We start from the raw sequence: 17,348 nt of genomic DNA, 5'->3' as shown, positions 1-17,348 counted from the left end.
ACAGAATTCCGTGTAATGTTCACAGACTTAATTAACCTCCGAATCTGTGGTGGCATCACGGAATCGCCGAAAATTCCGTGATGGGCTCAAAGAAAAAATTCCGTGATGGGCTCACAGAAAAAATTCCGTGATGGGCTCACAGAAGTGATAGCAATGTAAGTCAGTGACAGGCATCAGCCGTGCTCCATGCACGGATCCACTGGTTCAACACTTTCAGTATGCCGACGCGATAATTTATCGTCATCATTATTGTTCAGAACTGGGTAGGTTTAGGGTAGGGGTGGGGTCAGGTAGCCTACTCCAGTGAAAGTATAACTGCATCGGAGTCACTCTTTTTACGTGGTCCGATGCAGCGCTGGTGTTGAACCAGTGAATCCGTGCATGGACCACGGCTGATGCCTTCTGTGAGCCCAGCACGGAATTTTCGGCGATTCTGTGATGCCACCACAGATTCGGAGTTAATTAAGTCCGTGAACATTACACGGAATTCTGTGAGATCAGGTTGGTAAAATAGTATATTTCTAAAAAATGTCTTCTTTAATTTATGATTGCTGATACACCTACTTTATTAACATTTAATCATATTATATGGTCGCATGGTTCATGTTTACGCTGTTAATATGCAGGTGTTCTCTAGCTAGCTCATTTCTTTATCTAGTATTCAATAGCCTACTCTCTGCTCGTCTTCACATGTATAAACGTAGTAAAACATGGTTTTAAGTAATGTTTTCGTAATAAAAAAAAAAAAAACATTACAGAATCAGACCACAGATTTCACAATCTTTATATTTTTATCATGCAGAATGTCATACTCTGTGTATATATATGGCCACAGCCATATCACCCTGCAGCCCAAGACTGGTTGCCCATGGAAGTTAAGCAGGGTTGAGCTGGTCAGTACCTGGATGGGAGACCTCCTGGGAAAACTAGGTTGCTGCTGGAAGAGGTGTTAGTGAGACCAGCAGGGGGTGCTCACCCTGTGGTCTGTGTGGGTCCTAACGCCCCAGTATAGTGACGGGGACACTATACTGTCAAAAGAGCACCGTCTTTCGGATGAGACGTTAAACCGAGGTCCTGACTCTCTGTGGTCATTAAAAATCCCATGACACTCATCGTAAAGAGTAGGGGTGTAACCCCGGTGTCCTGGCCCAATTCCCTCCACTGGCCCTTCTCAATCATGGCTTCCCAATAGTCCCCATCCACTTGATTGGCTCTATGAATCTCTCTCCTCTCCACCTGTAGCTGGTGTGTGGTGAGCGCACTGGTGCCATTGTCCTGTGGATGCTGCACACTGGTGGTGGTTGAGGAGAGACCCCCACATGATTGTAAAGCGCTTTGGGTGTATAGCAATAAAAGTGCTATATAAATGCTTCATTCATTCATATATATATATATATATATATATATATATATATGTGTATATATATAATTAGTATTAATTTATTAATATATAATTGTATTAATTTTTTCATTGCTGGCTTATCTTAGACCTTCATGACCTTTAGACCTTGGACATAATTATATTTGCTTTACTCATTGCTTTACCTTCCCTCTTCTCAATAACATATATTAAAATAGAAATATCAACTTTTGAACTGTGGGTTTCGTCTGGTCAGAGGAGAACTGACCTCAACTGAGCCTGGTTTCTCCCAAGGTTTTTTTCTCCATTCTGTCACAGAGGGAGTTTTGGTTCCTTGCCGCTGTCGCCTCTGGCTTGCTCAGTTGGGGACACTTAAGTTCTAGCGATTATCGCTGATTTGATTGCACAGATACTATTTAAACTAAACTGAGCTAGACAATGACATCTCTGAATTCAATAATGAAATGCCTTTAACTGAAAATTGAGTGTTTAATCTTATCATTATAGATTACTGACACTCTATCCTCCAATTTGATACTGTTAAGTGCTTTGACACAATCTGTATTGTTAAAAGCGCTATATAAATAAAGGTGACTTGACTTGACTTGACATACATAAACATGTTAACCAAATAAAACAAATTAGCTTATAAAAAAATATATTTTTCTTCAAACTATATTTTTATGGTTATTAATCGTGAATAAATATAACGCTTTTGAGACTATTATTTTGTGTTATTTAATTTGTCATTAAGATGTGAACAAAAAAAAAGTTTAATAATGGGGGGGGGGGCTTTTTCAGTTTTAGCACATGCCCCTCAAAACGTCTGTGCACGGTCCTGTCCTGCACCTTAAGTTCTCGCCTCATCTCTCCACCTGCACCGTGACAGAATGCTTAAATTAATCTGTTATGAAACATGCTATGACTGTCAGGGTCCTGCCCTGACAGTCATGTCTGTTCTGTCTTTGTTTAATGTGTCCTTGTTTGTCTTGTTAAGTTAAGTCGTGATGTAAGGGGTAGTCGTGGCCTAATAGTTAGGGAGTTGGGCTTGTTAATTCTTGATTCTTGCGCCGGCAGGAATTGAAGGTGGGGATTGTGAATGAACAGCACTCTCTCCACCTTCGATACCATGACTTAGGTGCCCTTGAGCAAGGCACCGAACCCCTAATTGCTCCCTGGGCGCTGGAGCAATGGCTGCCCACTGCTCCGGGTGTGTGTGTTCACTGTGTGTGTGTGCATTTGTTCACTACTCACTGTATGTGTGCACTTGAATGGGTTAAATGCAGAGCACCAATTTTGAGTATGGGTCACCATACTTGACAATACGTCACGACTTAACTTGTGTCTGAGCACATGGCTTTGTCTTTGTTTTTGTTGGCCATGTGCTCCGCTTGCCCTGCCTCCTGGTTTCCAGTTACCCCGCCCCCTTGTTTAGTCCTGGTCTAGTCCTCGTTTATGTGATTGTGTCCACCTGATCCTCATGTGCGCCGCTCCTTTATATTGAGCCCCTTTCCATCATGTCTCGGCTGGTTTGTTGCGTTAGTTACTTGTGTTTAAGAGAATTTATTGTCAGCCAACTGGTCGTATTAGTAGTGTTGTTTTTAACTCTCCTTGTCAGTCTAGCTTTGCATTTAGTTTTCTTGAGGTTTATTAGGATTTCTTTGCTTTTGTTATTTTGCCCTAGAGTAAAAATAAAGCCAGAAACTAGACTAGTTTTCTCTAGCCTTTAGTTTGGCTTCTTTCTTTATTTTGATTTTGTCATAGCCAGTTTATATTCCAGTTATCGATTCCTGGAATTTGCCTTTTGGTTTTTTCTTTTGTTTTATTTGCTCTCTGCAGTTTGTAATTGTTTTTAATTTTTTTCCCCTTTCTAATCATAGCGTGTAGTTGGTGTCTTATATTGTTGCTTGTTGTACTGTCTTGTCTTGTGTGTTGTGTTTTGTCTAGTGCTTGTTCCCGTTCTGTGTCCTTATTCCCCCTGGCTGCTGTTCTCAAGACCTGGCTATTTGACTGGACTATGTTCACTACAGCTCAAAGTATCAAGCTCTGGTTGCTCAAGCTGCTGCCTGATCTCCAGTGGTCTCATTGACTGGAGCTGCTCTATCTCCTTTGTTCTCCAGCCAAGCATTGTCCAGGTCTGACTTCGGCCATCCTCCTGTGCTCCAGCAGACTGCCCTTTCCTACTGTTTGGACTCTCACTTTAGCCCTGTTTATCCCAGTTTTGTCAAACGTCACCCCCTTGATAATTCTGCATCTGGGTCTCTCTCGTAAACTGTTGTGACAAAACCCTGACAATGACAGCCAGTGTGTAATTGAAAATATTTTAACAAATAGCCTAAATTGTATTATTTACAAGATAATTTAAGAACTGCATTGTGCGATTTTACGTGTTTGCATACTTTTTTTTTTTTTTTTTTTTTGATGAAAACATATATAGTAATTAAATTTAAGTTTGGGTTAAGGCCTAACTGTAACCTTATGTAAAAGGGCTCCCTATAGTTTTAAGCATAAGCTGAGGCAGACTGAACATATTTAAAGAAAGAGCAACTTGTTCAGTAAACCACTATTTATAAAAAAAAAAAAGAAAGGGAAAAAGTTTAGTTTCCCCCTGCTGTACCGAAATCATACCGAAACGTGACGTTAAAACCGAGGTACATACCTAACCGTCATATTTGTGTTTACACCCCTAATATGTGTATACCTGTGTGTGTGTGTGTGTGTATATATATATATATATAATATTTTTTTTATTTTTTTTTTCCAGGAAGCTTCTGCATTCCATAATGACAGTGTTCAGACTGACATTATTTAATATTCAAACTTTAAGCTGATAAATTTGGTTAATTTCTGTGAATCAGTTCAAACTCTGTTTCAATGAATCGATTTAACCTTTGATTAAAAAAAAAATAAAAGCAGTGAGAGACACACTACCTGTCAGCAGCCTGGGGTCAGTAAGATTTTTAATTATTTTGAAACAAGTCTCTTCTGCTCACCAAGCATTTATGTGATCAAAAATACAGTAAAAATTATGAATTTAAAATGTTAAACTGTAATTGATTGCTGTTATCAAAGCTGTATTTTCAGCATCATTACTCCAGTCTTCAGTGTCACATGATCTTCAGAAATCATTCTAATATGCTGATTTGCTGCTCAACAAACATTTCTGATTATTATCAATGTTGAAAACAGTTGTGCGGCACAATATTTCTGTGGAAACTGGCATTTTATTTTTCAGGATTCACAGATGAATAGAAAGTTCAAAAGAGCAGCACTTATTTGAAATAGAAATATTTTGCAACATTATAAATGTCTTTTAAAATGAAGAGCAAAGCAGATGTTCATCGATGTCATGGAAAATATTCTAGTAAATACTGTGCAGACTTTAATTTCAAGAGAAACTCCAGCGTGCATCTCATTTTGAGCTCGCTGCTGCTGAAATCCTTCAGAGAAACCAAACACTTTTTTTCAGGAAACGTCATCCACTTATTGTTGGACAGATCTTTTGCTCTGTAGATCACCAGTGCTGATTACTGCTCGACTCACTGAAGATATATAGAGAATTAGCAAAATCACAAATTAAACTCAATCGCATGTCTTCCGATACCTGTTTTATTGAAAATTGAATGCTTTACCTGATGCTTAATATAATACATCATAATGAAAGTGGAAGAAAAAAAAAATTAAAGTGAAGTGTGGCCAAGTATGGTGACCCATACTCAGAATTTATGCTCTGCATTTAACCCGTCCAAGTGCACACACACACACCATGAACACACACACGCACACCCGGAGCAGTGGGCAGCCAGCAGCGCAGCACCGGACTTTGAACATGCTGCGCTCATGTTTATTTAATGAAATCATAGCCTTTTGAAGTTTAATCGTCACATTCAGCCATATCACAATTCTGGTCTTTCCGTACCCACATTTAAGATCTCTTGAAATCATAATTAAGACAAATTCTTGTTCAATTTAAGACTTTTTAAGACCCCGCAGAAACCCTGAGATTGTATTCTTCTTCTTTCTTTCTTGTGTGTCTCTGTTTTTGTTCCGTCTCTTTTGAGTCACGGGGCGTAACAAATGAGGACTCGTCCTCGTCACAGTAGGATCCAATCAGTGTGAGGAGGATTTGGAAATATTTGATCACTTTTGTCGTTTCATCGTATTTTGTTGTTTTTGATTGTTTTAAACATGTTTGCTGATGACGTTTTGATCGAGGGAAATCCAGTCTGAATAATTTGATGTCAATAAGACTTTCTGCAGTGAAAGACTCGTGCTTTTGTTTTTTGCAGAACTACATATTGTCACCTCACACATCATTAAAACAACTAAGTGACCAGTGCATCTCATAGATCAGTTTATATCGCAAACTTTTACCACAGCCACGGGTCATGATTAAACACCGGTCTGAGTCGACCTCAAAGAACATGCCTTTCTTTCCATTTCTCCTCAAATATCCACCCTTACAGCTCAAACTACTTCTTTTGGACATGTTTAAAATCACAAGCTGACACACAAGCATCAGTTACAACGCAGCTATCATAAATTAGATCCCGCTGTTTGATCCGTTACACACATGTTAGTGTCTCAAGGCATAACATCAATGCAAATGAGTAAAAAAAGAAAAATTGCAATTGGTTCCAGTTTAAATTAAAAATAAAATATTGTAGTGAATTGTCACGCCTGCCATTGCTAACTCTGCGTATTTAAGCCCTGTGTTTTAACTTTCTGTGATGCTGTGTGTCTCTGTGTCTTCAGTCTCTGTTGATTGTGTGACTGTGACGTCTCTGTAGCGGCTCCTTATTCACCATCAGCTGATCCTGAAGAAACTGGACTGACGTCTAAATACTGAGAGTCCTACAATAAAACACACAGACAGTCACATATGAGTATAAGACATTACTGCTGTCACATCACATCAGCAGATCCAGCTCAGAAAAACACAGTATATTCATATTACAGCCAGAGATACGAATGAACAACTGATCATAGATTAATAACAGTGAATGATCAACAACTCTCTCTTTATCAATTACACACAGAGACGCTGGAAGAGATGAAAATATCAATATATTCATAGATCACAAACTGTGTTTAATTCTAATGTACTGGGACTAAAGTGAAGCTGAATTATTATCTTATGTTCTCCAATTAAACATGTATTCTAAACTTTGGCCATTTTAAAAGATTTAAATAATAACATACTCACAATAGTATGTCTCCAGTTTACAGTGTGGATCATCTTCCAGATCAAAGAGTAACTTCACTCCTGAATCTAGTTTATTCCCAAACAGATACAGTAGTCTCAGGTGTGAGGTGTTTGATCTCAGAGCTGAAGCCAGAGCAGCACAACCTTCATCTGTGACGCCACAATTATTCAACCTGTAGAGAACAATGACAGAATGTGAATTATAGTTGAAGTGTGCAGTGTAGTTTGTTATTGACTCTGGTCTCAGAGCAGGAGAGGAGAGGAGATATAATGACAAGCATTGCCACAAACTGCTGCTGATAGAATTAGATTTATGCATGTTGATGCTCAATGTTGCTGTTTGAAGGGACATTCTACCAGAAACGTACATTATCTGTCCTTGACTGGTTACACTGAATAAAAAGTATTCCATCCAAAAAATGTCTAAAACTGACTGATGGTTGATTTCTGCGAGTTGTTCTGTAAAGAAATATGTCATTCATTAGGTTTTCGGATATTTATTTATTTTTATTTTATTTTATTGTTTTTTTTTACAGGGACAATGTACAATTAAAAGTAATTGCACCAGAGTTAGCTAATAGCTAATTTACATCTGCTGTCCCTGGGCAGGTAAACAAATAAAATAAAATACAATATTACATATACACCACATAAACATCACAATATTTTTGTGTTTTTCTTTATTAAAAACACTTTTGAAAATTACAAATCCTGTCCTTGTCCTCAGCCAAATTGGACCTACAGCTTTCATAGTTTTGTTATGCTAAAAACTTATTTAGACTTCATCAATAACAAGTTTATGTTGTTACAAAGACTATAGGCTGTTATCATTCACATCAAATGATTAACAACATGAAATTATACATAAATTCTACAAATAAAAACTATTTTACAACTGTCTCCATGTTTTCGGTCAGTCCTGTGACGTTTACATAAAACTCAACATAAAATGTGTGCAATAAGCCTTTAAGGGTATGACTCAGAGGAAGTGACATCATTTGACCGAGGTGAAGCTGACACTGGTCAAGGATGAGTTCCGTCATTGAATTGTATGATTTTAAACTTGCTTTTGTATGTTTTTTTTTTTTGAGGAGGACGAGCTAAAGGGTCAGGCCCTGTCACGGTAAAACATCCCAGAAAATAATGAAAATGTTTTAAATCCAAAACATGTCTAAAAAGGTTACTGAAATTCCTTGATTGCATGTTAACAGTTTTTATGCTAGCATGCTAGCAGGCTGAGTAATAGCAAGTTAAAGTGGCATACCGTCAGGCCCTGTCACATCAATGTGTGACACGGCATTACAAATTAATGGCATTGTTCTTTTGTATTACCTTTATTGCATATAATATGTATTTAACACATGCCATAGTAAAACATTATTTGAATAAATAGACATTCCACTGCAAATTTGAAGCTTTTTATGCTCATTGACAAATATTTTTTATGTTGTCCCTCTTTTGCCAAGGCCTATGTATCACTGCTTTTGAGGTTGCACTTTGTATATTAATGATATTTCAAAACATATATAAATATAATTGCCATCTAAATAAGCTTTGAGTAATAATGACTGTAATTATTCCAATTCATCAGGGACATGTGCCCAATAAGAAAATGCTATTTGTATCAAAGAAATTCATTAGGAAACCATTCTATATACAAATTTGTCTGTGACAGGGCCTGACATTTTAAGGGTGAAATGCGTATAAAAATTATTTTATTCAATTACAAAAACATGCTGAGATGGCACGATATGTGTTTCTCATAGTTTAACATGTCCTCCACATGACTCAGTGTTCAGATTTAATAATAAGATCTTTTTTTCCCCCCAAGATTTTTACAAGTGGAAATGTACATTTCTGGTAGAATGTCCCTGAAACGGTCATGTGCTTCAGGACTGAACAGACACACAGAGCTGAATGTGAGATATTGTTTCATAGTGATACAAGGACAAAGTCCCTTTAAGGCAAGTCATTTCACTTGGCGGCCATCTCTGAAACACCTCTGAGGCAAGTGCAGCTCCTGTCTCTTTGAATGGGGAAACATCAAGTTCTCCAAATCTGGTGGCCAAGCTTATGATTACATTTCATATTTGAAATAATCAATGAAATCTAACACCAACTGTATCATAACTGTTGTTTATTTTGCTCAAATAGCGTTAAAGAAGCTTATTTCTCAGGCTAGACCAGCAGTGCGCATGCACAGTCCTAAACACGTGTCTCTGAACGCTGACTGTTTCTATAGCAACCAGGACTTCTAACCACAGCTGTAGTGACATGCTGACTTTACTGATCAGGCATTGGCTCTTTTCCTCAGAAGGCGGGGCTTTGTTCGATAGAGCGGCCATATTGAGCGTTGCATTTTTCCCCATTCAAAACTACACGAGTTACACATCTTGGGTATTCTATAGTCTTTGATGAGGACGGATCTGTCTGGAGAAAGTCATTTGATCCTCTAATAAACACCTACAGGAGGATATTTGCTTCACAGGAGCCACGTGTTCAACATTACATCTCATTTATTAACTCTTGTGATCAAACACATCATTGTGTCATGTTTGGCAGTTTATAAACTGAACAGAAATCACTAAATCACACATTAATATCTGAACATTCAGGTTAAATCTGTATGACATCTGTGAGAACACAATGAGCTCATGGGATTTCAGAAAAAGTGGAAAATAAGAGGAAAATAAACTCTTACACAGATATGGGCAGGTGAAGGAATATTAATCAAACTAGCAGAAGGAACTGAAGCTCCAGTAAATGTTTGGTGGATCAAAAACAGGAGCAAGAGCTCATGATGTGATGAAGATGAATGAAATGAACTTCATCTTCAGTCATTTGTGCTGAGATTTAGTGTGTCTAGTCAGAATTTACATTAAAGGACACATCTTACTGAAGACAAAGACATGAGACTATCAGAGACATGATCTTACCACAGTATCTCCAGTTTACAGCGAGGATCCTCCAGTACAGCACAGAGACGCTTCACACCCAAATCTCCTATTTTATTCCCAGACAGATGCAGCTCTCTCAGGTGTGAGGGGTTTGATCTCAGAGCTGAAGCCAGAGCAGCACAACCTTCATCTGTGACGCCACAATCCCACAACCTGTAGAGAACAATGACACTCTCTTCACTCTCTCAGATCAGATCACGCATACAGTGTTTATGAGAGAGAGGCAAACATGCAGGTCTATATAGAAGCCAAACGATAAAGATGATCTGAAGACAAGAAGAAGCTGATCAGTGCCAAGCTGTGGAAAGCTGTCTTTGCATTGCCTTCCTTCTGATCCCAATGTTAGGAAAGAGTGAATGAACTTAATTTTTAATGAAGATCCAGACAGTGTCAGTAAGAAATCTGTCTTTTGTTCACTTCATTTTACCGCGGATTTGTATACAGACGAGGCACAATTTGACGTGGGATTTTCAGAAAGATTGAAACTAAAAGACGATGTTGTGCCGACTATATTAAATTATAAAAATCTTGACAACATTATAAGTGGACCTCAGATAACAGTACAAAATAAAAACCGAGGCAGTTCATGAATCATGACCCCTTTAAAAATTACAATTACTTAAATTACTTTTTTTGCAAATACATTTTTAATTATTGACAAACCCAAATAATTTATTCATCTGCCACTTCTCTGTCTCTGAATCTTACAGTGTTGCTGATTTGATATAAAACACATCAAAATACTGACCACTAAACTCTGGACAACATCTGCAGCACTGAAGATTTATGAGATTTTAACTTTGATTTTCTTAATGTTTTAACAGTGAAGTGATTGTTCTCAGTGATACTTACTGAACTGATCTGGATTCTTTAATCACAGGCAGCAGCTTCTGAAGAACTTTCATATTTTCAGGGTCATTCTTTCCTTTAACAAATTTATCAAGACGAAACTCATTCAGTTCCTCTTCTGATGTCAACAACACAAAAACTAAAGCTGACCACTGAGATGAAGAGAGTTTGGCTTCCTTTATTCTTCCAGATGTCAGATACTGTTGTATTTCCTCCACTAGTGAATGATCACCCAGTTCATTCAGACAGTGGAACAGATTGATGGATTTCTCTGGAGAGTCAATGGTCCTGATCTTCATCTTGATGTACTCAACTGTTTTCTCATTGCTGTCAGAGCTACTTCTTTTCAGTGTCATTATTTGTTGTAGGAGAATCTGATGAGACTCCACTGAAAAACCCAGAAGGAACCGCAGGAAAAGATCCAGATGTCCATTTTTACTCTGTAGAGCCTCATCCACAGCTCTCTGATGCAGCTCAGATAATGAAACATTTTTAAACCAGTCCTTCACTTTAGACCACAAACTCTGTTTGGTGATTTGGTCAAACACATTTCTGTTGTTGTTTGTCCAGTAGAGTTGCACATATAGAGCCGCTAGATGTTCCTGAATGCTCAGATGAACAAAGCAGAAGACTTTCCCCTGATACAAGCCCAACTCCTCTCTGAAGATCTGAGTGCACAATCCTGAGTACACTGATGCTTCTCTCATATCAATGCCACACTCTCTCAGGTCTTCCTCATAGAAGATCAGGTTGCCTTTCACAAGCTGCTGAAAAGCCACTTTCCCCAGTTTGAGGATCATGTCTTCATCTGTCACTTTCTTCTCATAGTCCTTCTCATGTTTGATGTTGGTCTGAAGGATCAGGAAGCGTGTGTACATTTGAGTGAGAGTCTTGGGAATCTCTCCACTCTCTGCTGGACGCAACATCTTCTCCAGAACAGCGGCTGAGATCCAGCAGAACACTGGGATGTGGCACATGATGTAGAGGCTCCTTGATGACTTCAGGTGTGAGATGATTGTATCGGCCAGACTCTGATCACTGATTCTCTTCCTGAAGTATTCCTGCTTCTGTGGCTCATTGAAGCCTCGTACCTCTGTCACTCGATGGACACACTCAGAGGGGACGAGATCAGCTGCTGCTGGTCTGGAGGTGATCCAGATGAGAGCAGAGGGAAGCAGATTCCCCACAATCAGGTTCATCAGCAGCACGTCCACTGAGGCTGATTCAGATATATTACACAATTTCACTTTGCTCTTAAAGTTCAGAGACAGACGACACTCATCCAGACCATCAAAGATGAACAACACTTTATATTCATCACTGGATATTTCCATTTCTTTAGTCTCAGGGAAAAAGAAATGAAGAAGATCTGAAAGACTGAGTGTTTTGTCCTTCATCAAGTTGATTTCTCTGAAAGGCAGTGGAAATATGAGCTGGACGTCCTGATTCTCTTTCCCTTCAGCCCAGTCCAGGATGAACTTCTGCACAGAGACTGTTTTTCCAATGCCAGCGACTCCCTTTGTCAGCACAGTTCTGATGGCTTTGTCTTGTCCAGGTAAAGGTCTAAAGATGTCATTGCATTTGATGGCTGTGTCCTCTGTTGCTGCTCTCCTGGATTGTGTCTCAATCTGTCTCACCTCATGCTCATTACTGATCTCTCCACTCTCACTCTCTGTGATGTAGAGCTCTGTGTAGATCTCATTCAGGAGTGTTGGGTTTCCCTGCGTCGCTGTTCCCTCATACAGACGCTTAAACTTCTTCATCAGATTTGATCTAAACCTGTTGTGGACTTCATGCCTGGAAAATTAAAATACTGCATTATTAAATAAGCTAATGAGCACATTGTCTTTCATGTATTCTGTATTATAATCAATTATGCCATGGTCTGTCTGAATACTCGATATATTAATGCGCTTCCTATAAACATTGGTAACCATAGTAACATACAGTTACAGTTGAATAGTAATACAGACGAAAATGACCATCATTTTTATCGTTCCGGTCAAATATTGCAGCACATATATTATTAATATCTTTAATATGTGAATGCTGGCAAATGACCATGGCATAAACGGGATAATCAACTGCTAGCTGTGCATTAAACGATTTGAATGCACTTCGCGGAGGCAACCACCCAGCGCGTGCCTCCATGTCGTGCATTCAAATTGTTTAATGCACAGCTAGCCGTTGATTATCCCTTACATAATATTTTACAGAAATATTAGACCTGAGATCAGTCTTTGTATCTCCACTCTTAAAATTTATTGGACGATTCACAGACGTATCACTCCTCACAGACACACAGTTGGACTCTGCTTCTGATCTCTTCTGCTGAACTGAACTATAACAGAGAGAGAATAAAGTGAATCCATATATTATGTAAACAAAAACTTTAATTTTGTATGCAATTAATCGTTGCCCAGCACTAAACATAAAAACGTACCTGAGATCAGTCTTTGTATCTCCACTCTTAAACTCTATTGGATGATCCATAGACGCGTCACTCCTCAGAGATACACAGCTGGACTCTGCTTCTGATCTCTTCTGCTGAACTAAACTATAACAAACAGATTTAATCCTTTATGATGATAATCATTTTCTTTTAGTATTTTTCATCAAAAACACTCCATAAGGAGGCCTTTTGACATTTTTTAAAATAATATCTTCATTTTAACTTAAAAACCTCCAGACACAAGAACACAATGGAGACTCCCATCTCCCATCATTCAAGGTAATTGAATACAGTGTTTATTCAAAGTACCTGCGTCCTGGAGAAAACTCTTCATCTGTGGATGTTTGTGTGTGATCCATGATTAAACAGAATCTGATCTCCAGCACTGACTCTGAATGGAAATGACAAACAAACACAATAATTCATCTGAACAGATCCTGAGAGAAACAGATCATGAGACACGGCGTTCACTCAGATACACAATGTTAGTCGTGTGCAGTGTAGGGCAGTAACTAGTTACTAGTAAGTTAGTTACTGTAATAACATTCATTTTTGCAGTAACTAGTAGTGTAACTAATTAATAAAAACATTTCAGTAATAATATTACAGTTACCATCCATAAAACAGCTTAGTTACTTTTGATGTCTCAACCCCGCTGATTTAAAATCCAACAATCAAATAATTCCTAGATTTTTCATAATTTTCACGAGTCCCACATGCATGTGATGTCCCCGGTGCAGCTTACATTCAGCAGATAGAAATGTTGCATTATATTGATTTTGTCAGGGGAAAGAAATTATTTGAACACTGTTGTGTAAGTTGGCTTTACTTTACTCTGGCATTACATCCCTCTGATCAGCATGTGCTACATTATAGGCCTAGTACTATAATTAAAAATCTTTTTGGAAAATTAAACCGTTTCTTACAAACTTGATTTGATAAAATACGCCTAATGAATATAATTGTATATGGGTAACAGAGAAATTTAAATTAGCTTCAAGCTACACATGACAGTTAATGAGATTAATACAATACTTGTACTTGAATGTCACTATCAGTCACTATTGAGTGTTTGTAATAACTTCTGACTGCGATCCAATGTGGATTTTGGTCAAATGATGAGGCAGAAATATGTTGTTAGTAACATTCTAGAATCTGATGTGGAAGTCAAGTCAAGTCAAGTCACCTTTATTTATATAGCGCTTTTACAATACAGATTGTGTCAAAGCACTTAACAGTATCAAATTGGAGGATAGAGTGTCAGTAATGTATAATGATAAGATTAAACACTCAATTTTCAGTTAAAGGCATTTCATTATTGTATACAGAGATGTCATTGTCTAGCTCAGTTTAGTTTAAATAGTATCTGTGCAATCAAATCGGCGATAATCGCTAGAAATTAAGTGTCCCCAACTGAGCAAGCCAGAGGCGACAGCGGCAAGGAACCAAAACACCCTCTGTGACAGAATGGAGAAAAAAAAAAAAAAACCTTGGGAGAAACCAGGCTCAGTCGGGGGGCCAGTTCGCCTCTGACCAGATGAAACCCGCAGTTCAAAAGTTTATATTTCTATTTTAATTTTGTTGCAATTTCTAACAATAGTAGTATTATGTAGTTAGGTATTTTATTATATTTTAGTTATTTTGTTATTTTTGGTTGATATATCTGGGGATATATCTCTGGGGGTCATCTGGGTGTCCTAGTCTCCGCTGACGATCAGGGCTTTAGACATCATCTCTTGGTGCTGATCCACCATCTGATCGGATACGGACTGAGAAACAGAATAGGAAAGAAACAGACAAATATTAGCGTAGATGCCATTCAACTTACGATGTAACGAGTACATCGTGTGTTTTGGGGAGTGTTCCCGGTTCCAGTTGATCTAATTAATGCAGCCTAACAATCCTTTAACGGATTTGAATAATAGAAGCGTATTAATGTTATGTGTAAGCCAGGCTAAAGAGATGGGTCTTTAATCTAGATTTAAACTGACAGAGTGTGTCTGCCTCCCGAACAGTGTTAGGTAGATTGTTCCAGAGTTTGGGTGCTAAATAGGAAAAGGATCTGCCGCCCGCAGTCGATTTTGATATTCTAGGTATTATCAAACGGCCAGAGTTTTGAGAACGCAGCGGACGTGGAGGACTATAATGCGATAAGAGCTCGCTCAAGTACTGAGCAGCTAAACCATTCAGGGCTTTATAAGTAATTAACAAGATTTTAAAACCAGTGCAGTGTTGACAGAACCGGGCTAATATGGTCATATTTCCTGGTTCTAGTAAGGACTCTAGCTGCTGCATTTTGGACTAACTGTAATTTGTTGATCAAGCGTGCAGAACAACCACCCAATAAAGCATTACAATAGTCTAACCTTGAGGTCATAAACGCATGAATTAACATTTCTGCATTTGACGTCGAGAGCATTGGTCGCAATTTAGATATGCTTTTGAGATGAAAAAATGCAGTTTTACAGATGCTAGAAACATGGCTTTCAAATGACAGATTGCTATAGGTTCCTGACTGATGAAGAAGAATTGACAGAGCAGCCGTCAAGTGTTAGATAATGTTCTAGGTTATTACATGTGGGGTTTTTAGGTCCGATAATTAGCACCTCTGTTTTTTCAGAACTTAGCAGTAAAAAATTACTCGTCATCCAGTTTTTTATATCGACTACGCATTCCGTTAGTTTCTCAATTTGGTGTGTTTCACCGGGCCGCGAAGAAATATAGAGCTGAGTATCATCAGCATAACAGTGAAAGCTAACACCATGTCTCCTGATAATATCTCCCAAATATAAACGTATAAAAATAACATATAAAGCGTGAAAAGTAACGGCCCTAGTACTGAGCCTTGAGGTACTCCATACTGCACTTGTGATCGATATGATACCTCTTCATTCACTGCTACGAACTGATGGCGGTCAGATAAGTACGATTTGAACCATGCTAAGGCACTTCCACTAATGCCAACAAAGTTTTCTAGTCTATTCAAAAGAATGTTGTGGTCGATAGTGTCGAACGCAGCGCTAAGATCCAGTAGAACTAATAAAGAGATACAACCACGATCAGATGATAGAAGCAGGTCATTTGTAACTCTAATGAGAGCAGTCTCAGTACTATGATACGATCTAAATCCTGACTGGAATTCCTCACAGATATCATTTTTCTCTAGGAAGGAATATAATTGTGAGGATACTACCTTTTCTAGTATCTTTGACAGAAAAGGGAGATTTGAGATCGGTCTGTAATTAACTAGATCTTTGGGGTCAAGTTGTGTTTTTAATGAGAGGCTTAATAACAGCCAATTTGAAGGTTTTGGGGACATATCCTAATGACAATGATGAATTAATAATAGCCAAAAGAGGATCTATGACTTCTGGAAGCAGCTCTTTTAGTAGTTTAGATGGAATCGGGTCTAACATACATGTTGTTGGTTTAGATGATTTAACAAGTTTATACAATCCTTCCTCTCCCACAGTAGAAAATGAATGAAATTGTTCCTCAGGGGATCTATAGTGCGCTATCTGATGCGATACTGTAGCTGACGGCTGCAAGGATACAATTTTATCTCTGATAGTGGAAGATACACAGTTACAACTTCTGTGGGGCGTGAAGAAAAAGTAATGTAACTAGTAGTGTAACTAATTACTGTTGGCAGAAAGTAATAAGTAAAGTAACAATATTACTTTTGAAAGGAGTAACTAGTAATGAGTAATATATTACATTCTTTGAGTAAGGAGCCCAACACTGATAGTGTGTTAACAAATGATCAAATAAACCACAGACAACACCAAACACCAATCAAACCACGATCATCTGCTTGCAAAAGAAAATATTAAAACAACAAAATATACGTCCTTCAGAGAAAATCTGAATGCAGAAGTCACTGTAAATCTGAACATCAGCACTCACCTTATTTCTATGAAGCAGCTACATGTAAAATCATGGTTTAGTTTTAATAAAGGTTCCAGTGAAACACTGATATTCCGTATAGAATAGATTCTGGCTTTTTAAATGGAGAAACATCAACTCTGAACTTTACTTTCACTTTTATTTGTGGAGCGGAAAGCAATGATGAACACTTCCCGTGCATGATCTCAAGCCTCAAGCCCCGTTCACACCGTCAGCGATTCTGTATGTCGCAAGAGACTCTGGCTGCATTCGAAACTGCATACTCAATGAGTAGGTACTTCATTTCAATAAGTTATCATGTGACTTACGATGTTACAAGAGCAACAACAACTTAAAAGATATGAGCGACAGGTTTAATTAATCTATTTGTAAATATTTTGATGTTGATGAAATTTGCTCATTTTGTGGTCTTGAAGAAACAGCTGCCCTTTTATTGTGATTGTAGTATAACCAAAACATTTTGGGTTGATTTTTATGTTTATTTTTTATTGTTCTCTTTTGAATATGTTGTTAATCTCTTTACTTTATGCTCAAGATTTTTCACCCACAAGCAAAACCAGCTTAAATCTCCTGTTTTCATCTTTTTTTTTTTTTTTTATTATTTCATCCCTCAGGCTT

At 38.0% G+C, this 17,348-nt stretch overlaps 1 protein-coding gene across 1 annotated transcript; it reads right to left on the bottom strand.

Annotated features, from left to right (window-relative positions):
* Positions 1–4,699: 4,699 nt before the first annotated feature.
* Positions 4,700–15,883, bottom strand: LOC131546590 (NLR family CARD domain-containing protein 3-like). The gene is made up of 7 exons (XM_058786272.1): positions 13,134–15,883; positions 12,816–12,929; positions 12,600–12,713; positions 10,376–12,169; positions 9,503–9,676; positions 6,567–6,739; positions 4,700–6,214 (listed from the first exon to the last, which is right to left on the bottom strand). Coding segments are annotated over exons 1-7 (2,421 nt in total). The 5' UTR covers positions 13,184–15,883; the 3' UTR covers positions 4,700–6,212.
* Positions 15,884–17,348: the final 1,465 nt, after the last annotated feature.

The sequence above is a fragment of the Onychostoma macrolepis genome, chromosome 09 (genome assembly GCF_012432095.1).
Source record: "Onychostoma macrolepis isolate SWU-2019 chromosome 09, ASM1243209v1, whole genome shotgun sequence".
In the NCBI taxonomy this organism is placed as follows: Eukaryota; Metazoa; Chordata; class Actinopteri; order Cypriniformes; family Cyprinidae; genus Onychostoma; species Onychostoma macrolepis.
Note: the sequence above shows the minus strand (reverse complement) of the source record. Positions and strands in the feature narration are given on the sequence as shown.